Source organism: Raphanus sativus, chromosome 2 (genome assembly GCF_000801105.2).
Source record: "Raphanus sativus cultivar WK10039 chromosome 2, ASM80110v3, whole genome shotgun sequence".
In the NCBI taxonomy this organism is placed as follows: domain Eukaryota; kingdom Viridiplantae; phylum Streptophyta; class Magnoliopsida; order Brassicales; family Brassicaceae; genus Raphanus; species Raphanus sativus.
This window is the reverse complement of record NC_079512.1, coordinates 1,748,841-1,770,454: the sequence shown is the minus strand read 5'-3', so window position 1 is coordinate 1,770,454 and position 21,614 is coordinate 1,748,841. Positions and strand designations below refer to the sequence as shown.

At 33.1% G+C, this 21,614-nt stretch overlaps 4 protein-coding genes across 5 annotated transcripts; all 4 read left to right on the top strand.

Annotated features, from left to right (window-relative positions):
• Positions 1 to 2,862: 2,862 nt before the first annotated feature.
• LOC108848419 (protein PIN-LIKES 3) lies at positions 2,863 to 5,380 on the top strand. The gene is made up of 10 exons (XM_018621782.2): positions 2,863 to 2,949; positions 3,107 to 3,268; positions 3,352 to 3,431; positions 3,518 to 3,642; positions 3,721 to 3,842; positions 3,923 to 4,066; positions 4,184 to 4,276; positions 4,611 to 4,711; positions 4,794 to 5,032; positions 5,124 to 5,380. The coding sequence occupies exons 2-10, from the start codon at positions 3,131 to 3,133 to the stop codon at positions 5,246 to 5,248; spliced, it is 1,167 nt and encodes a 388-aa protein (XP_018477284.1). The 5' UTR covers positions 2,863 to 2,949; positions 3,107 to 3,130; the 3' UTR covers positions 5,249 to 5,380.
• Positions 5,381 to 6,219: 839 nt separating this feature from the next.
• Positions 6,220 to 8,417, top strand: LOC108849064 (chlorophyll a-b binding protein 7, chloroplastic). The gene is made up of 6 exons (XM_018622567.2): positions 6,220 to 6,383; positions 6,452 to 6,618; positions 6,732 to 6,878; positions 6,960 to 7,092; positions 7,789 to 7,881; positions 7,948 to 8,417. The coding sequence occupies exons 1-6, from the start codon at positions 6,240 to 6,242 to the stop codon at positions 8,245 to 8,247; spliced, it is 984 nt and encodes a 327-aa protein (XP_018478069.1). The 5' UTR covers positions 6,220 to 6,239; the 3' UTR covers positions 8,248 to 8,417.
• A 903-nt stretch (positions 8,418 to 9,320) lies between these two features.
• On the top strand, positions 9,321 to 13,897 carry LOC108855310 (squamosa promoter-binding-like protein 16). Of its 2 annotated transcripts, XM_018629095.2 has the most exons (9): positions 9,323 to 10,226; positions 10,379 to 10,554; positions 10,636 to 11,468; positions 11,533 to 11,640; positions 11,710 to 11,821; positions 11,917 to 12,052; positions 12,143 to 12,287; positions 12,562 to 13,101; positions 13,171 to 13,897. In XM_018629095.2, exons 1-9 carry the CDS (start codon positions 9,751 to 9,753, stop codon positions 13,558 to 13,560), a joined length of 2,916 nt encoding a protein of 971 aa, XP_018484597.2. In that variant the 5' UTR covers positions 9,323 to 9,750; the 3' UTR covers positions 13,561 to 13,897. The 2 variants fall into 2 exon arrangements, with proteins under 2 accessions (XP_056850315.1, XP_018484597.2); XM_056994335.1 differs by lacking the exon at positions 13,171 to 13,897 and having other exon boundaries at positions 9,321 to 10,226; positions 12,539 to 12,677.
• Positions 13,898 to 19,710: 5,813 nt separating this feature from the next.
• Positions 19,711 to 20,537, top strand: LOC108851573 (uncharacterized). Its single transcript, XM_018625026.2, has one exon. The coding sequence runs from the start codon at positions 19,798 to 19,800 to the stop codon at positions 20,422 to 20,424; it is 627 nt and encodes a 208-aa protein (XP_018480528.1). The 5' UTR covers positions 19,711 to 19,797; the 3' UTR covers positions 20,425 to 20,537.
• The last annotated feature ends 1,077 nt before the right edge of the window (positions 20,538 to 21,614 follow it).

The following is a 21,614-nucleotide window of genomic DNA, read 5'->3' as shown; positions in this document are numbered from 1 at the left end:
TAGTACCTGATATCACTTGCTGGCATTGCTTACAACTTGATGTAAAGTAATTTATTTTTATAATCACATTGCCTAGCCTACCTATAAAACACGTTTGTGACATCAGGGGAGAAATGGATGCTGATTGCAATTCTTAATAAATTTATAGTGTTCTAATTTAAAAAGTTGGAATAGAGAAATTTGTATATTTTTATTATATTTTTTAAGAATTGGACTTATATTTTTTTAGAGAAATTCCACCTGAGTTGGACTTATATTTTTTAAATAGAAATATGTATAAATTCTTAATAAATTTATAGTTTTAAATATTTTTTTAAAAGTATTTAAAAAATTAACATTATATATGTATAACTTTAATTATACATTTTTTATTTATACATATATAATGTTGATTTAAAAAAAATCAGACTCATATGTTTATAGAAATTTTTAAAAATGCTAATTTTGAAAATTAAGTTACTAGATAAGATATATTTTTATTATATTTACTTGTCTTTTACATTTTTTTTTTATTTTTAGATAATTTTTAGTACAGGTAAAGCTTTAGATATTTCTTTTATTGGGTTCTTACATTTTTAATTTATACATATATAATGTTGATTTAAAAAAATAATATCAGACTTATATATCTATATAAATTTTTAAAAAATGCTAATTTTGAAAATTAAAGTTACTAATGTTTAGTAATGTTATTATATTTTGGATTTTTTAATTTTTATTTTCAATGGTAAAACCCCTCAACTATGTTTACTTATTGTAAAAATACCTAAACTAAAGATTTATCAGTAGTACTGGTAATTATAACCTGAGAGGATTTAATTCTTTAAATAAAATTAGTTTAGGGGTTATTTCATTAAATACTTAGTTTGAGGGTTTTAACCCAAAACAAACTTAGTTGAGGGGTTTTAGTATTAAAAATCCTAGTTATCATAATGTTTTTTTTTGTAAACTGATAGTTATCATAATGTTCTTATGTAAATTTCATAAGTTAGTAGCATAACCGAATCATTTTAATTTTTGAAAACAATTCGCCAGAAGAAGATAGATAGCAACAAAGAGACATTTGTTTCTAAGAAATAAACAAAACAATCGAATATTGTTTTTCACCGTCCGATAACTCTACTTCCGACAAGAACCACGAATTAGACAGAGAAACACTTCGCAGTCGCTGTGACGGAAGGCATGACGACAGTCTGATAATAACTATTCTCAGGAAAAGCCTAATTCATGTTTTACAAAAAAAAAAGAAGCCTAATTCATACTAGTATTTTGAATCCATGCATATACATACGATAATCTTGGAAAAAACAAATAATTGCATGTCTTTTCCAAAACTGGTGGAAATTATTATGAATCTTTTTATAAATGTCCTAATGCTTTGAAACCTTTAGTTTTGTTGATTCTAGTAAAAGTAAAATCCGAAGAAACTTACAACTTATCGTAAGTTGAAACACAAACAAAGCTACGTGTCGTGAACAGCCGTCATTTAGGTTAGAAAAAGAATAGAAAAAAAAACGTATTGAGGCAAATACCCGTTTAGGGTTTTTTATTAATGATGTGATAATAATTTACAAACCCTTAGACATATATTTATATAGCCTCAAAAAACCCGATTTCCTTTTCCCAATAGAAATAGTAATTTTCCTAAACCGAAAAGGTATACCGTACCACGGGGGCCGCAGGCCCCCGCACCCTCCAGATGTCAACCTTGATAACGAGTTTCGCCCGCACTCGGAATCTATTAATAGATTTTTAATAGAGACTACGTCCGATCCACGAGTACTGGGCATTTTACTGGTACATCAGAGATTTAAGACACACAGATGCAACACTGCGGCCTTCAGAGCTACGTATGACGTATCTATAATGCATATACAATAAAACCTCTATGAATTAATATTCGATAAATTAATAATTTGATAAATTAATAAATTTTGCCGATTTCAATTCGGACCTATTTAAAATTTGTTATAAATCAGTAAAATAATTAAAAAAAAATCTAGAAAATCTATGTAAATATATAGTCACATTAAATTATAAATTAATAATTTATATGTATACATATTTTATATAAGTAAAAATCTATATAAGTAAAAATCTATTATTATATTTTTTTATTTTATATTCACAATGGAATTATATTTTTTCTAACACTTAATATATTTTTAATGAGATTTAAATATTATATCTAAAACCACATTAAGCTTTATGCAATATATATTATATAAACGAAATAATATAATAAAATTAATTTAAATGTCAAATTTCAAAAATAATAATTAATGTCTATACATTAAATTCAAATATTTTTCTTATCTTAGAGCAAATATTTCTGAAAATAAAAAATAAAAAATTTTAAAGTCCTAATAGTTATTAATTTATAGAAATTCTAATGTATACAGTTTGGATTGTTTCATACGGAACAACAATAAAAAGATGACTGACAAGTCTGACACGACTCATCCTAATTTCAAGTTGTACAGTACTGTATTTTATAATATTCAAGCTAAATTAAAACAAATATGTTCTCGATAAAAAAATTAAAATTAAAATTCGATTGAAGAAAAAACGAAATTCTCATTCACTTCTAGTTTTAAAATAATATTTTATGCATGTGGTAAATTTTTATCCTACCAAATTCTCATTCCGCGTTAATTTCAATTTATATTTTAAAATTCATCCACAGCTAAATTTTAAACTAATACTAATCAAATATTCTGTAGAATAAAAACATGAAATTCTCATAAACAAAGAATATGATCAAATTTTGAGCAACAAAAGGAGGATATTATACCTTTTAGAAACGTTTACTTTTCATAAACAAAGAATATAAATAGCGTGTAGAGGCGGCCATGCAAGTGTAACGCCAGCCTCTAGAAGCATATTTTCTCTTTTTTTTTTTGGAAAACTCATATTTTCTTTTTCATATAGAGAGAAAATAGTATAAAGGTTTCGTTTTTCTGGATTCTCCGGCGGAATATTTCCTAAAAGATTATTTATTTGTTGCCGGAGATATATTTTCAGATTTACTAGAGAGTATTTTCGAGCTCTGTTTTGGTCAAATTCATATGCAACAACCGAAAATCATGTTTATTTATATTTGCAGATATTAGCGTTGGAGAAAGCAGAGATGATGAAACTTTTGCATCTGTTCATAACTTCATCGAAACCTGTTGTGGAAATTCTGCTGATAACAACCGTTGGATTCTATATGGCTCTTGACGGAGTCAATCTTCTTGGTCAAGATGCTCGAAAAGTTTTGAACAACGTCAGTTTATTACATAATCATCTTCCTTCACGAGTCTAACCACATCGATGACTTTACACTTCTATTTGGTTTTGTCTGTATAGATTGTCTTCTATGTGTTTAGTCCTTCCCTTATTGGAAGCCGTTTAGCTAATAGTGTTACATATGAAAGCTTGATGCAAATGTAAGTCTTTTTCATCTGGAGTTGAAAATTTTTGTACTCTCTGGTTTATTATGTAATGAGATAAATGATGGTTTTTGTGGTGTTAGGTGGTTCATGCCGGTTAATGTTCTGCTCACATTCATCATTGGTTCGTTCTTGGGCTGGATTGTTATTCTCATCACCAAGCCTCCTTCCCATCTTCGTGGTCTCATTGTTGGTTGTTGCGCTGCTGGTAACAAAACATTAACATGATGTCTCTGAATATTTTCAGATTCTATATTTTTGTTTCTTAATGATGAAATTAAAACAGGGAATCTGGGAAACATGCCATTAATCATTGTTCCAGCTCTTTGTAAAGAGAAAGGAGGTCCATTTGGAGATCCAGAGAATTGTCAGAAGTATGGAGTTGGTTATGTTGCACTCTCCATGGCTGTAAGTTTTCTACTTCTTCAAGGTTTCATGAGTGTATATATAATATATCATCATGATATATATACTTGTGATGTTATCAGATGGGAGCAGTTTACATATGGACTTACGTATACAATCTTATGCGGGTGCTATCAAACTCTCCCATTGAAACTCAACCTTCTATTGAATCCAACAGCTGCAAAGTCCCACTGATCTCATCTAGAGAAGAAGAGGCTAACCAAAAGGTGTCTCATCACTTGATCATTCATCAGAGTTTTTTTTTTTTAGAAAGGGCTTTCAATTAAAAATAACATTAAATGTTGATCCTTTAGGTAATGACTAGACGTGTGAGTGTGTGACAGGTTGGGAGGTGGGACAAAGTCAAGTTAAGAATGGTTTCACTGGCTGACAAAGTCAACTTAAGGACAATATTTGCTCCATCAACTATTGCTGCGGTAAAAAATTACTTCCCCTGTATCAGATTATATGAATATGATGTTTTGGTTAATTCACAATAATCTTTTTTAAACTCACAATAATTAAAACATACACTTCTTCTAAAAATGATATTACAGTATAAACTAAAAACTAATTCAAACTATCAAAAGAATTTGTAAAACACCATCAATCACACAGTTTTCAATAAAAAAAATTTTTTTTTTAAAGTATCAAAATATTGTACATTTTGAAACATCAAATTTTTCTCAAAACGTTATATATTTTTTGGAACAGAAAGAATATGTTCATTTCACACTGTTGTAATCTTTCTTAACTTTGTTTTGTCTTCAGATGATCGCGCTTGTGGTCGGGCTCATTACTCCTATAAGGAAGCTAATCATCGGCAACGGAGCTCCTCTAGGAGTACTTCAAGACTCTGCAACTTTAGTGGGGTAGAAAAAAGTCATTATCATAGTAAAAAGAAACTCACTCACTCAAGCTTTAACCTAAGATTTCTCCTATGTCTTGTTGAAGAGATGGAGCCATTCCTGCTATGACACTGATCATTGGAGGAAACTTACTCAAAGGCATGAGGAGTTCAGGAATGAAAAAATCAAGTATTATCGGTGTATTGGTTGCACGTTACATTTTCTTGCCTATAAGTGGTGTTTTGATCGTAAGAGGAGCATACAAGTTTGATTTGATTACCTCAGAGCCTTTGTACCAGTTCGTTCTTCTTCTACAGTATGCTGTCCCACCAGCAATGAATCTAGGTTCTTTGATGCAAACCAAAACCAACCCTGTTAACGTTAGAGAATAGTATTGGTTGCTTTATTAACTGATGTAATCACTTAATTGGCGCAGGTACAATAACTCAGTTGTTTGGAGCTGGGGAAAGTGAATGCTCAGTGATTCTGCTCTGGACTTACGCTTTTGCTTCGATTTCACTCACTGTTTGGCCTACATACTTCATGTGGCTTGTGGCTTAGAATCCTCACCACCACACGCTTGAGCTTGCTATATGCATTGTTTTGTTCCATTCATTCAAGATTGAACTTTGTTGATGATTGAGTCATCATGTATTGAACATCATCATTATAGAATAGATATATTTTCTTGAATATGTTTAAAGCTACCAAAGCCTTTGGTACGCAATCAGAAGTAAGGAGGGTTCCTGGAGCGGGAAACACACTGAGATATGCTTGAAAGAAGCACAAAAAAGTAGAGGCTGAAAAATGTACTAACTGAAGATTAGAGAAGCACACTAGAGAGAGTAGGCCTCGGCAAGCAAATTAAAAAAAAAACAAACTGAACCAAACCGAAATAACCAAAACTCGGATCTGACCGAAATACCTAAACTGTTTTTATTTTTCTACATCTAAAATGACCAAACCAAACCGAAAATCGAATAATAAGTATCCAAATATATTAAAATATTAATTACCTAAAATTATTTGAAAGTATTTGGATATTTTGATTCGTAGTATTCAAAACAATCTGAATTATCCAAAATTTTTATTTTAACCATCTTAATTATTTGATATTTTATCTAAAATATCTGAAATGACTATCAAAACCAAAAAAAAATTGGTTATTTTCTTATTTTTAGTTTTACTATTTGAACGGACCCAAAACCGAAACCACCTGAAACGAATCTGAACCGAAAACATGCTAGGTTCTATATAAAATTTCTAACTCCTTATCCCAACTACTCACTACCTGAAATACGCTATCCGAACCAATACCCAAAATACCAAAAAGCATAGGCATAATAGAGACTTGTCCAACAGGTCATCAAAGTAAGAATGGCTCCATAGCCAATGATTGATTGGGCCTAAGAAATATCCGGCCCAGGAAGGATGTGAAAAGTTCAGGTTAATATCAAGACACGTCAACAGATCCGTAACATAGAAAATTAAGCTGTTGTCTGAATCAGTTAATAAATTAAAGAAAAAAAAGCCAAATCAATGATTTCAAACCATGGCTCTGTTTCAGGATATGATGTCACTTTCCTCGACTCGTTCGTCCTTCCACTCTCTCCCCAGGAGACTCTCTCCTGAGCCGCCTCATCAGAGAATCGCCGTGAGAAAGTCCCGTTCTATTTGCAGAGCTTCGTGGCAAGAGGTTTGAGTCATTGATCACCATTCTTCTTCTTTTATATTTCTCGTTAACTCTAGATGCCTTCTTTTCAGCTCGCCGGTGTGTTGGTTTTCTCCGCGATTCCTTTCACGGCGGTTAAAGCAATCGCCAACAGCTCGTTAGGAGAATCTCTGCGGCGGAGATTAGAAGAAAAAAAGAAAGAAGCCGTGGAGAACACTTCAAGATTCAACGCCAAAGCTCAGAAGGCTAGAGCCGACAGGTATGTATGTTTAATTAAATTAAAGACACTTTGTTTTGACTTGTATTATGAAAAGGCCAATGTTTGTTTAGTTAACATTTGCTTCCTTTGGTTTTGTTCCTGCAAGTGTGCAGCAAGTGGTATGGACAAGAACGTCCCCGTTGGTTTGGTCCCATCCCATATGATTATCCTCCTTACCTCACTGGAGATCTCCCTGGGGATTACGGATTCGACATTGCAGGTCTTGGCAAGGATCGTTTGAACTTTGATAAGTACTTCAAGTGAGTCTTCTCCTTTCAGTTTCTATATTTGTTCTGTAAAGTTTTAGGGACTTTGAAGCTGCGGCTTGTTTTTTTTTGCAGCTTTGAAATACTTCATGCTCGTTGGGCCATGCTTGCAGCGTTGGGTGCTCTAATCCCAGAAGTGTTTGATCTCACTGGAGCTTTTCATTTTGCTGAACCTGTATGGTGGCGAGTCGGTTATTCTAAGCTTCAGGTTCTTGTTCATCTACCAAAGTTGTTAATTTTCATAATTTATGAATGATGTTTTTGGGTTAAATCACAAAAAATTCACTTTTAAATTAAAAGCATAATTTAAATATATAAATTAAAAGAACTAAAAAACTAATTGGTTAGATGTTTTTAATAAAGTTAAAATAAACAAATAAAATAGCAATGCTAATAGTTAGGTTGATTGGTTAGTTAGAATGCTAAATGCTTAGATAATATCGCTACGCTGTGAATAGTTAGATATTCTGGAATTAGTCTTTATACTAGATTCTAGAATGTGTTTGATTGTGATTATTATTTGGAACTTTGGTTATATTACCGGATTGAAAAGTTTTAGGCTTCGATCTAACGGAAACCGTTAACTCTTGGTATGGATTGCAAAACATTATGTTTTGATTTAGCGGAACGAGTTAGCGGATGAATTAATCTAAGTCGTGGAGTAAATTTGTGACTTTGACCATATCGTCTCTAACCCGTCACGTACGTTTCTGAACAATGGTATTTCATGTTCTTGTTTGATATTTGGCCGGTTGGTCGACCATATGTCTAGAACGGTCCAATGTCAAAACATCTTTTTACACAACAAAAAACTTATAAAACAAACGGAGAGAGAGAGAGTAATACTAGTCAGTGACATCTCTTAGGCTCATTTTTATAAGTATTTCATTTCATTTTTCACCAGGGAGAGACATTGGACTACCTTGGGATCCCAGGGCTTCACGTAGCTGGAAGCCAAGGTGTCATTGTTATAGCCATTTGCCAAGCACTCTTGATGGTAATAACTATACCTCACACACATGCTTCATCAAACTCATCTTAAAACCTTGTTTTATGTATGCAGGTAGGACCTGAATACGCAAGATACTGCGGGATTGAGGCCTTAGAGCCACTGGGAATATACTTGCCAGGAGACATAAACTATCCAGGAGGAACGCTTTTTGATCCATTGAACCTCTCTCAAGACCCGGTAGCTTTTGAAGATCTTAAGGTCAAAGAGATCAAAAACGGGAGACTAGCTATGGTGGCATGGCTTGGATTCTATGCACAAGCTGCTTTCACAGGCAAAGGACCTGTACAAAATCTCGTTGACCATGTCTCCGATCCATCACATAACAATCTTCTTGCCACGCTTCATATATGAAAACAGAGACTATGTACATATATACATGTCAAAAAGACAATGCAATGAATATGTTATGAGTGACAAAGATTGTTGTACTCTTGTTCTGTGTTTTTTTTTTTTTTTGAGAAAACTCTTGTTCTGTGTTTGTGTATTTGTTTATGTATTATATTTGAGAAAAATTTAAATGAGTTTAAGGATGATTTTAGGTAAACTATAAGTTGCTGTGTGTTTAACTAAAATATTTTAAAATTTTATATAAAATTATAAGATTGGATATGATATTTTTTAAATGAGAAATTTTGTTAAAATATTTTTAAAGCACAACAAATCTCATAAAAGTCACTATTTAAAATATTTTTATTATTAGTAAAATTTGAAATAAATTTTAAAATTATAAGTTTGAAATACTATATTTTAATAAATTTTTAAAATATTAGGTTTAAACAGTATTTAATTCCATAAATATTATTTGATAAATAATTTTTAAAAGTTGCTTATGTGTTTTCGCTACTTCATTCTCAAAAGAAAATGATAAGGTTTAGTAAAAATTATAAAATGAATTCATTTTTATTATGAAAATAAAAATTTAATAATTTAAATATTGGTTTATGGCAACATTCTTAAACAAAATTAATTGATTTTGGCTATATATATATATATATATATATCAGTTTTTGATTTATTATAAATTAATGATAAAAATTTAAATTAAGGCAATAGTTACAAACAAAATATAACTAAATTTAGCTATATACCATAAAATTTAATAAACCAAAAATTAAATTAAAACATTAAGCTAACAGGAAAAAACTATTTTATTACTTTTTATTAATAATTTTAATTTTTTTAAGTTTTTCAAACTATTTTATTAATTTTTATTAATAATTTTAAATTTTTAAGTTTTTCAATCAAAAACTAAAATATTAACAAAATTTGAAATTTTACCAGCTATTACTTAGTTTTTTTTAGTATTAAATCAGTTCAAAAATTCAAATGTAACTTTGGGTACCGTACACCTTTTAAATCACATTACAGAAACACCCTTATACCTTTCGAATTTACAGTATGTGCCACCATTACCGAACAATGTGAAAAAGGAAAAGTTCCGTAAGAGGTAAGAAGATGTCGACGGCAACACAGAACAAAAGGAAAGGCTCAAAACGTAAGAAGACGAACAGAAAGAGAGAGAGAGAGAGAGAGAAAAAAAATTGAGAGGGAATACAACAACCTTTGCTTCCCCTCTTAGTTCCTTGATCGGTTTAGATTCGATTTTTGAAGCTACTCAAAATCTGAACAAGTCTCTCTACTTGTTCAATTCAATTTGGTTTCGATCTTATGTATCAGAATCCATGTAGTACTTTTGATTCTGCTAAGGTAGCAACAACGATTTGAATTCGTTTCTCTATTGATTGAGTGTAGTGGAAGGTGTTGATTGTTTTCATTAGCGTAGAAGATAAGTTTATATAATTTCTGAAAAGCTAATTCACTTCGAGTGTTGGATCTGTTGATCTCGAGCGAGAAATGGATGATGTAGCTGCTCCGGTCTCACTTCACCATCCAATGGCAAGAAAACGCCACCCGCACTGGCTCGTGCCGTCTCAGCCACAGCCTCCCAAAGCTGATTGGAATCCCAGCATGTGGGAATGGGACAGCCACAGATTCGAAGCTAAACCCGTAGACGACGACGGCGCTGAGGAGGCTAATAACGTCGATGCGAGTAGTCACGAGGGAGGAGGAGGAGAAGGAAGAGGCCTTGATTTGAATCTCAGCAGCACGCCGCCACCGATCATAACCATGCCTAACAAGAGGGTTAAGTCCGGGTCTCCCGGGAGTGGAGGAGGCGGGAACTACCCCAAGTGCCAGGTGGATAACTGTATGGAAGATCTCTCAGTTGCTAAGGACTATCACAGAAGACATAAAGTCTGTGAGGTTCACAGCAAAGCCACCAAAGCTCTTGTTGGGAATCAGATGCAGAGGTTCTGCCAACAGTGTAGCAGGTGAATATAAACCTTCTAGAAGCATAGTGTTACTGCTGTATCTGTAATTTGTGATTCATATAGTTATATGTTAAAATTGATTTGATATCAATAAAGATGTTAAATAAAAAAAATGATCATGTTTTAAAGAGTTTGGAACTTTTGGCTTTTAGGTTTCATCTTCTTTCGGAGTTTGATGAAGGAAAGAGAAGTTGTAGGCGTAGATTGGCTGGACATAACAGACGGAGGAGGAAAACTCAGCCTGAGGAGATTATAGCTCCTGTTAACACCTCTAATAACGCTAATATGGATGTTATGGCTTTGCTAACAGCTTTAGCTTGTGCGCAAGGTACTTACTGCATCATTATCCTCTCTCTGGTGATACTTGTACTATTATTAACAAGTTCCCGGGTCTATGTTTTTTTTGCAGGTAGGAACGATGCTAGTAGACCTAATGGGTCTCTTGCAGTGCCACAAAGGGAGCAACTACTTCAGATACTTAACAAAATCAAAGCGTTACCGTTGCCTATGGATCTTGTCTCAAAGTTGAACAGTATCCAAGTTCAAACTTCAGCTATGAACCCACAAAATGATATGAATGGGGTCTCCTCCTCTTCTCCATCTACAATGGACTTACTTGCTGTTCTCTCCACAACTCTAGGTTCATCTGGACCTGAGGCCATAGCTTTTTTATCTCAAGGTGGATTGGGGAACAAAGACATCAATGAGAAGACTAAGTTAACTTCTTCTACAACCAATTTAGAAAAGAGAACGTTGGAGTTTACTTCTACAACCAGCAGCAGTAACCCGTCTCCTTCTCAGGACACTAGACCTAGCTTAGCTCTACAACTATTCACCTCTTCACCGGAAAATGAGAGTCAACCAACGGTTGCACCTTCTGGAAAGTACTATTCTTCTGCGAGTAGTAACCCCTCGCCATCATCATCATCATCTCCGGTCATGCAGGAGTTCTTCCCATTACAGACATCTCCTGAAACCATGAGATCTAACAACAATTGCAGAAACTCTAGTCCTGGTCCCAGGACTAGTAACTGTTTGCCCCTCGAGCTCTTTGGTGCATCAACAGCAAATAACTCTAATTATAAAGTATCCAAGCATCATCAATCTGGTTATGATGCTTCTTGTGGCTCAGATAATTCTCCTCCCAGCTTGAACTCTGATGATCAGGACCGTACCGGGAAGATAGTATTCAAGCTACTTGGAAAAGATCCTAGTCAGCTCCCTGGGACACTGAAAACAGAGGTGATAACTTCCTAAAAATATCCTTTTAAGTCTAAAGTTCTTAACAAGTACAAATTGATTTCAGATCTATAGCTGGCTTTCTAGCATTCCATCAGAAATGGAGAGTTATATCAGGCCTGGTTGTGTTGTTCTTTCTGTCTATGTGGCAATGTCAGCTTCTGCTTGGGAACAGGTGAGTGAATTTGCTTTAGTCTTTTTTTTTTTTAAATTTTAAATTTTATTTTTATGTCTTTTTGTCCAGCTTGAAGAAAACTTGCTTCAGCGGGTCGGTTCTTTGGTTCAAGATTCAGAGTTTTGGAGCAACACAAGATTCTTGGTCAACACAGGCAGACAGCTCGCGTCACACAAACACGGTGAGTGCCTCATGAGCTGTTGCTTCTGTGTCCATCGTTGGCGTATGGTCTAGAAGATAATATTAACTTAGTCATTTCTATGTAATGTGCTACAGGTAGAATCCGTCTGAGCAAATCTTGGAGAACTTTGAGTTCACCGGAGCTGATCACTGTGTCACCTCTTGCCGTTGTAGCCGGTGAAGAAACAACTTTGGTTGTAAGGGGTAGAAGCTTGACTAATGATGGAATCAGGTAATAAACAGTTTAGCAATTTTATTTAAAGGTTCTTTTTGTTTTGTGTTTTTTGGTACTAAGTAAGATTCATGGTTCATTATGCTGCAGTGTTCGTTGCGCGCATATGGGTAACTATTCATCGATGGAGGTAACTGGAACAGTGCATAGGAGTACCAAGTTTGATGAGTTAACTGTAAATAGATTCAAAGTCAATGGTCCAAGCCCTGGTTCTTTGGGGCGTTGTTTTGTTGAGGTAAGACTTCAAAACGACCACACTTATAGTTTCTTAGGAAACAAGGTTTTACAAGATGTTATCTTAACCAGTGTTCTAAAAATCGGTCTTTACAATGCCTAACCTAAACAAAACTAATTTTGTTGAACAGTTTCTTAAAAAATATTTGTCTAATATTTCAGTCTAATTCAGTCTAGACGTCCGCCTAATCAATAATCCAGTATAATGCACTTTGTTACCGTCTAGTGATTTTTTTGAATATTAATTTTAAGATGTAACTATTGCGTGGACAAAGGTGGAGAATGGATTCAGAAGCGACAGTTTCCCTTTGATAATTGCCAGTGCCACGATTTGCAAAGAGCTGAATAGTCTTGAAGACGAGTTTCATCCAAACAAAGTGACAGAACACAGCTCAGACCGTCCAAGATCAAGAGAAGAGGTTCTCTGTTTCTTGAACGAGCTCGGCTGGCTGTTTCAGAAGAAACGGAGGAGGTCTGATTTTTCCCTCCCTCGCTTCAAGTTTCTCCTCGTATGCTCTGTTGAAAGAGGTTGCTGTTCTCTCGTGAGAACCCTTCTAGATATGATGGTAGAGAGAAACTTGAACAAGGAGTCTTTAGATGTGCTGGCTGAGATTCAGCTACTGAACCGCGCTGTTAAAAGGAGGAACACGAAGATGGCTGAAACGCTGATACACTATTCCGTTGATCACACTGATAAAAAGTTCATCTTCTTGCCTAACATCACAGGACCTGGTGATATCACTCCTCTGCATCTGGCTGCTTCTACGTCTGGTTCTGATGATATGATTGATGTCCTAACTAATGATCCACAAGAGGTATAGTTTCTATATTTAGTAGCCTCTAGTTTCTTCTTTTGTTAACCTTTGAGTTCTCTCTGGTTGCAGATAGGATTATCCTGCTGGAATACCTTGATCGATGCATGCGGACAGACTCCGTTTAGCTATGCTGCGATGAGGAACAACCACAGTTACAACACCTTGGTGGCTCGTAAACTTGCAGATAAGAGAAACGGTCAAATATCTCTTAACATCGAGAATGGTTTGAGACTAAGCTCAGAGGTCAAGAGATCTTGCAACACATGTGCAAGTGTGGCTCTGAAGTATCAGAAGAAAGTTTCTTCTGGCTCACGTCGTTTGTTTCCAACTCCAATCATCCACTCGATGCTTGCGGTTGCGACGGTCTGCGTTTGTGTTTGTGTGTTTATGCATGCTTTCCCAATAGTCAGACAAGGATCTCACTTCAGTTGGGGAGGTCTTGATTATGGCTCAAGCTAAGTGGTACAAAAAGGTTTTGTATAATTCTTCTGGACATTGCAGTGAGTATAGAGAAGGAATTGGTTGGGGATAAGAGTATACATAGAGCTTCAACACATGAATTGTTTATATATTTTGGCTAAATCATGTTTTATTTCCTTCTTCTGCTTAACTACACACTTCAAGTTTTTTCTTCTTTTTCTCATTATCAACACAGAAGCTGTGGGTATTTACTGAAACTGTTTTACTGTTTGGGGGCTATATTGTATTTGTAGAGTTGTGTTAGTAGTAGTTGAGGTGGTTGTAAACTTGTATTGTAATACACTTTTAAGCTATGTGAAAATATTACCTTCTAAAAGAGCAACTTAGAAAATTCTTGATTACCAAAAAAAACTTACAGAATTCTCAAATAATTATAAGGCTTAAGGCTAGTTAAATACTTCGCTGAAAAATAAATATTTAAGACTTTTTTGTTAGACAAAGATAAACTTTTAAGATACTTTAATTAATTAAGAAATTATATATTTCTTCGGTTTTATTTTACTTATTGTTTTAGGTTCGTGCACACAAATTAAGAAAATATTTAATTTGTTTATTTTTGAAATAAAACATCATTACACATACACCTAATCTTATTTTAACCAATAGGAAAATAAATAGAATAATCTTATTAATAAATTTTGCATTAAAATTATAAAAACGATACTTATTTTGCAGCAACAAAATTTCCCTACAACGACAATTAATGAAACGGAAAGATTATTTTTTAAAAATAATAATTTAAATATTTAAATTAATATTCAACCAAAAGTTTGAAGTGATTTGCATTATAAACTCATTGTTATTTAATATTGAATCTAAAACCTCATTTAAAATTCAATGTTATTAAACTTTACATTCATAAAATATTCTGCAATTTACTGGTACTGAAAATATTTTAAATTAGAAGTTCTATAAGTTTTTAGTGATTTTGTAGTGTTTTGTTGGAGTTTTTTATAGTTAAAATATAAAACTTAAGTCTCATATTTTTTAACTTTTGAAGAATCATACAAAATTAATTGTTTAGTTCATCTAAAATCATTTAATTCATTAAAAATCAACTCCCTTCAAATTCTAAATTAAATAGATCCACCTGAATGTTATTAGCTGATGGTATTAGAAAGTGTGTAGTAAAATATATAATAGATCTAATTGTAAATATTTTATTAAACTATTAAAAAGGCTCTAGAAAACAAAATTTTGGAACTGAGGAAATAGAAGGCAACGCTTTAAGCTCTCTACTGATAACAAAATTTAACAAACATTTATTTTACAGTTCACTTTAGGCCTTTCTCGGATCACCAAATTATCTATCATTCGTTCAATTAAGACTTTTAACTAAGAGTAAGAGTAAGTCATTATGCTTGCGCACGATCACGTTATAAGATAAACCAGAAATTAGGAACAAAGTCTGGCAAGGAACAAGGCAGACGTGCAAGCAGGTTATTTTATATCTTAGTAAAACGGCTTAGGTAAGCTATCTAACATTTTTAACATCATATTATGACATGTTATATGGCTATTAAGGACGCCTATTTTTTCGGATTAACATGTGAACTTCGTCACCTCACTATACGACAACATATCGTGACCAACTTTAGTTCAATAATATCTTTATGATCATATAATAAACTTATATGATATCCAATATGGTTTTTTTCTTGAAAACTTATTAGCTAATGCACGGGGAGGCGATGAAGCAATAGCGTGACCGTTCGGACATCATGAACACGTATATACAAACATCATTTTAATGGTAATTGTAATTTGTACTCTCTCCGTTTCAATTTAATTGTCATTTTGGAGCAAAATTATCGTTTTAAAATAAGTATCGTTTTAGGATTTCAATGCAAAATTTATTAACAAGATTCTTCAATTCATTTTTCTATTGGTTAAAATATGATTAGATATATAGGTAATTGTGTTTTATTTTGAGAATATATAAAATTATATGTTTATTAATATGTGTACATAAACCTAGAACGACAAATAAAATGAAACGGAGGGAGTAACTGGTAAACTCATTTACTTATTAGTTATCATTATGCATAAAGTATTTATCTGTCTATTTTATTAAACAATCCTAACCGGAAGCAAGAAAACTAATGGACTTTTGCCAATTGTCAAACTTAAAAGTCTACAACGAGCGTGTTTTTACGGAATTTTCTCAATTGTTAATCGTTCTTACGCATTCAGCAAGCTGTCATTACTGAAATTTAAAGATATCTTCAAGTAAATGACAAAATGATTTAATGTATTTGCAAACAACTTGATATAATTACATAGTAAGACTTTTGAAATTAAATTAATATTTAAAAGTGCAACTTTTTTGGTAAAATTTTAAAGTGCAACTGGATGCATTTATATTAGAAAATAATGGTAAAATGTAAAATTCAAGAAATTATGTGTTCATTAAATTTTGATTGACTAAAAGTTGTAGGAAATGATCTATAATAAAAATCTAAAATACTTTTTAACATGTGTGAAAGTTTTAAAATTTAATATATATGAAAACTCCAAAAACATACATCTTTTGAAATAAATGGAATATTTGTTATGGTAAATGCATATTTTTTTGTTTGATAAAAATATCGTTTTACAGTTTTTTAATTTATTATTTTCAATGAAAATTCATTTTCAGCCCTATTGTATTAGTAGATTAAGTATAAATAGAAAAATATTTAATGTAAAAATAAAGAATAAAATATAGTTTTAAGAGCTTTCAAATAACATTATTTGCTAAACAAAGAAGTATGATAATTGAAATATTGTTTTATTAGTTAATCTTTTAAAATAAAAAAAACGATTAAGATTGTGTTAGTGTAGTTAGTAGCACTAATTGGGTACAAAGTCAACGACTGAACACGTGAATCCTTGTTGTTTTTTGCATGGCCTGCGCAGTGCGACCTGTTCGCTTTTACTCAGTTCCATTCCATGGAATAATTAAATACACACGGTGTCTCCTTTGTGCTTTTTAGGTTGTCACTGTGTAGCACCATTAGTGAGAATATTTTGGAGTAAAAGAAAAAAAATTGCCTAATTACTCTAGTTTTGTCCAATCTGATGAAAAAAACACTTCTCACCTATTTACTCTAAGACTTTGATTGGTAATTAATAGAGTAAATGGGTGAAAAAAAGAAAGTTGAAATCGGTGGAAAAAGAAAATTGGAAACAAGAGTTATTTTTAACTTTTACAGAAGTGGAGTAATATATTACTCTGCTTTTAGCATGTTTTAGTAACTAACCTAATCCAAGCACACGAATTACACATTAAATATTGTTATGACAGCGATGTGACAGCAAATGATGGTTAGGTAATTACTTAAGGTTATTTAAAATCAAAATGTGTCTTAGACTTCAATTATTTTATAATTCTCATACAAATTGAAAACAATCAATTCTTAACAGTACATCTATCACCTTCCTTACAATAACAAAAATCCACCATTTTCTATGTAGAAGTCGGATTTTGACTCTCTCATATAGTCCAAGTTATAGCTTAAAGCCTAAAATCATAAATATTTTTAACTTAATTTAATTAAAAATGTTCAAAATTTTAAAGATTATTTGATTTATGAATAATAATTTTTAAAAAATTATTCGACTTATGTATAATAAATTGTTTAAAATTCAAAATATTGTAAATGTTTCATCTGATTATCTTCAGAATCATCTTTGATTGCACTGTTTTTTTAAATCAAATATTGCATAGTATTGGTATGAAAGTCAAATACAGCAAGTTGGTGTGGACCTGTGGTCTCTCGTTAAAAAAAGGAAAAAAGGTTGCTGCGGTTTCCTTATTCCCTCACGCTTATTTATTTATTGCTTTGGTCTCCTTATCGCTAATAAATTTTAGTCACGTGTTACGGCTGAGAGACAGGTCATTGCTGACTTCTTTCTCTTCAACCTATCCGTACCAACATGGAATCTATCATCTCAAACGCGAGTTAATAGTCAAGTCATTAAACAATTAGCCATACATTGAATTCAATCTTCTTTGTCAAATGTATTTTGTTTTTTTTTTCCGTCTAATAATATCACTTCAAAAGAGGAATACAGAACATCAGCTGATCCACAGCAACTAGAGCCCAAAAAACATGCGACTGCAACCCACACCGGGATATCTTACAAGAACCAATACAGCTTCTTAACTAACTTAAGAAAATTTAATGGAACTCACAAAGATACTAGCTCACCAAGCTTGCAACAACCCAATAACTCCAAGCGTTTGTGAACGAGATTTATCGGTGTTGCCTACGGCCAACCAAGCGATAAACTTAACCTCTAACGACACACTGAGAGCACTTCTCTCCATAGCAACGAACCCAAACTTTATAACCCCGGGGGATCGAACCACACTAAGGACACACCCTCTTCCGGATACGGCAGCGACGGACTTCATGCGACCAACCTGACCAACCTGAACACTCCAATCTCAAAATATCTGGAGAAAACGAGGTCTAACCCGTAAAGACTCACCGACAACTGAAAAGATCGGCAGCAACAACAGGAAAGCGTTCACAACAACACCAACACCCAAAAACATTACAAGCTTAGGAACCAAGAGATCATAAGAAGAACCACAAATTTTCCACAAAGATAAGGATAACACCATGACCATTCCACTAAAAATACCAGAGCGATGAAACTCTCTACAACAAACTCCACTAAAAAGATACAGGTAAGAAAAGTTTGAAATAAGCCCGCAAACCGAGGAATGATCGGATCTAGATCTGGATCGAAACAAAGGTAGCCAAAAACCAGCCACCGCCATCGCTACATATACGAATACAAGCTTCAGAACGGAGGTTTCAGCATACGATAGATCCATGGAAAATGCAGCTAACCACTCTAATTTGCAAGCTCTCAAACTCGTCAACCATGAAAACTCCACAAAACAGACAAAAAAAAACAGAGCATAAAAGGAGAAAATCAGCGACAGATCTGACCGGTGGTGGCGCTAACGGAGCCACCACGCGCCGGTTACCGGAGAAGCTACGTTCTAGACTGTAAGCGAGGTGGAGAGACCAAACCATAAAGTTTCAGGTTTTTAAATGTATTTTGTTTCTATAGGTTTTTTTTGGTGAACATGTTAAAATTATAATAAAATTATTAAAATTATAGGTTTTTTTTTTGGAAAATATTATAAAATTTGACATACGTACCTTTTAATATTTCTTGTATTTTGAATTTATATTAGTTACGTCAATTTTACAGAATAGATGGATAAGAAATGACATCTATATAAACGCACATCTACGTATAATCATACATACAGTTATAGGATATATATACGTTCATTTAAAAGTAACCCTTCATACGTTTTGACGATAATAAAAAAAATCTGGGTGTGTAATACTTTTTGTGCAAAAAGAAAATAACGGTTAACATCAATAAAGACAAATATCAATAAATTAATAGTCCACAAACTCAATATAATATACATATATTCAATCTAATCAGAGTTTAGTAGCTAATAAATTAAAGATTATGTTATTAGTAGGATTGACCCTAAAGATTACAAAATCTATACAGTAAGAAGTCTGATAATTTTTTTTTTGAAATCTCTGTTATAATTTTAAAGATTATGTAGATTATATATTTTATTTTATTTTAATTAATTTTAAACCAATGTTAAATTAGTTTATGTTCAGAACCGATTTTAGTTGTTAATTTAGAAATTTATATATTTAATTCGTAATAAATATTACCATTAAATTTTCTCTTGCTCTTTTCTTTTGAACAATCAATTTTCTCTTGCTCTTAAAAGGTCTAACACAATATAATTGTCTGAATGCCTATTCTCAAAAAAAAAATATTTTTAATTATCCAAATTGAATTGTCTAGATTCGTCAAATATTTAACACAAGGTGCATGCATATTTTTGCACGTAGTCGTATTATTCCAATGAATAGTGACACTATCATCAGCCAAGTTCACATCACAAAAATGCATAATTAAATCGCCTTGTAAAACAAGAGTCAACTGACACAGCTAAGCAAACGCGTCAGCAAACCGGTTTTAGAAAACCGCGATTGGTTTCCTTTACCTTCCTTTTTTTTTACATCATCCGGTTTACTAATGCTTACGTCACCACCATCTCCTTCTATTTATATCCTTCGTAACCGACTCTGTTACTCACGCGTTATTCTCTAACACCCTCCTCTCTCTCTCTCTAGGTTGTTAATAACTCTCTCTCTCTAGCCATCAGAATTTCGAATGGGTCTTTGTGTATCCGTCGGCCGCAGCGACTGCGACTCATCGCCGACGGCTAAAATCGTGACGGTTAACGGCGATCTCCGGGAATACAATGTCCCGGTGATCGCCTCTCAGGTTCTCCAAGCCGAATCATCTTCTTCTTCTTCTTCGTCCTCTTTCTTTCTATGTAACTCGGATTCTCTCTACTACGACGACTTCATCCCGGCGATCGAACCGGAGGAGACTCTCCAGGCGGATCAAATCTACTTCGTCCTCCCCGTCTCCAAACGCCAGTACCGTCTCACGGCGTCGGACATGGCGGCTCTCGCGGTGAAAGCCAGCGTGGCGATCGAGAGATCCGCGGGGAAGAAGAGTCGCCGGCGGAATAGCGGGAGGATATCTCCGGTGATGGTGCTGAGTCAGCCTAACGAACGGAACGTCGCTGTTAATAACAGAAACGCGAACGAGTCGACGATGAAGATGCTGAATAAAACGACGCCGTTTAAGGCTAGTACTAATACTACGAGCGGTTATTCCCGGTCTGGTTCGGTACGGAGATTGAAAAGATATGCGTCTGTGCGGGCTAAGAAGCTTGCGGCTCGGTCGATTAAAAGACTATCGACCATCTACGAAGGAACCGTGTTTTAGATTGTTTTATGAAATATACATTTCAATGTTTTAATGCTTTTAAACGTTTCTGAAAATGATCTCTGTATATTTTAACAGTTTCCACTTTGCTTTTGTGATATAATGTTTTCACATTTTGTTGTGTAACCATAGTTTAGTTTATTAGAAACCAAATACAAATCACAAAAAAATAAAAAATACAAATCACTCTTGCGACTTTCATGAAGACAAGTTTCAGGAAAGAAAAAAAGAACTTTAGTGAAGATGCATTCTAAATATGTTAAAACATACTACCTGCATATGTAATGTGTTTATAGTAAACTTAAATAGTTGATACCTGACCAATTGTAAGATATCAAAGTCTATAAGATATGTTGACCCAGAAAAAAAGTGTATATCATTTATATTTTGTCAAACCCGTAGATCAAAACTGATCCGTAGCTCACCAGTCTCATCGATTAGATGTTTAATTCTATTTTGAAAACATTGGAGGAAAAGAATATTGCATATTTGTATGGACGGTGGTGGCTGAGAGCATCTTTAATAATATTACTTGACTAACTTCAAGATATAGTTGAGTTTTAGCTTAATTTTACCTGATTTGAGGTAAAGATAAACATAAAAAAAAAACATGACAGATAAATATGAACTTTTTTTTGTAAATTTTATTATATTTATATTTATAATTCTAATATAATAAAAATACGAAACAATTAATCCAAAATAGAGGTTTGGATAGAAATAAAAGGAGAATTAGAAATGCCCTAGGTATAAACTCCATTTTCAGAAACATGAACCATGAAAGTATTTAATTGATAGCATGAGTTCATGATCTTATAATTCTTGAAAATTCCTACAAATGGAAATGTTGTAGGGAAGGTTAAAAAGTTTTTTTTTTATAACTTGGAGAGAAAGTTAGGAATTCAAGTGTCATGGCGTGGGACTGGAATTATAAAATTGAAACTTGCCTGCCTTTACTAAAAGTATAATTAAAATAAACTTTTTTTGATTAAAAATAAAAGCAATTAAAATCAGATTAAGTTTTTGTCTTTTGATTTATAGTCAGTCTTTAGACTTTTAATGTAATAATAAAACAAATAATTAACAAACACGTTTTCTCAAAAAGTATGTCGTAATTACTCAAGGATGAACCGATTATTTGATTTCTCATTTGGGAATGTATGCATACACTCACACATATACATAGAATC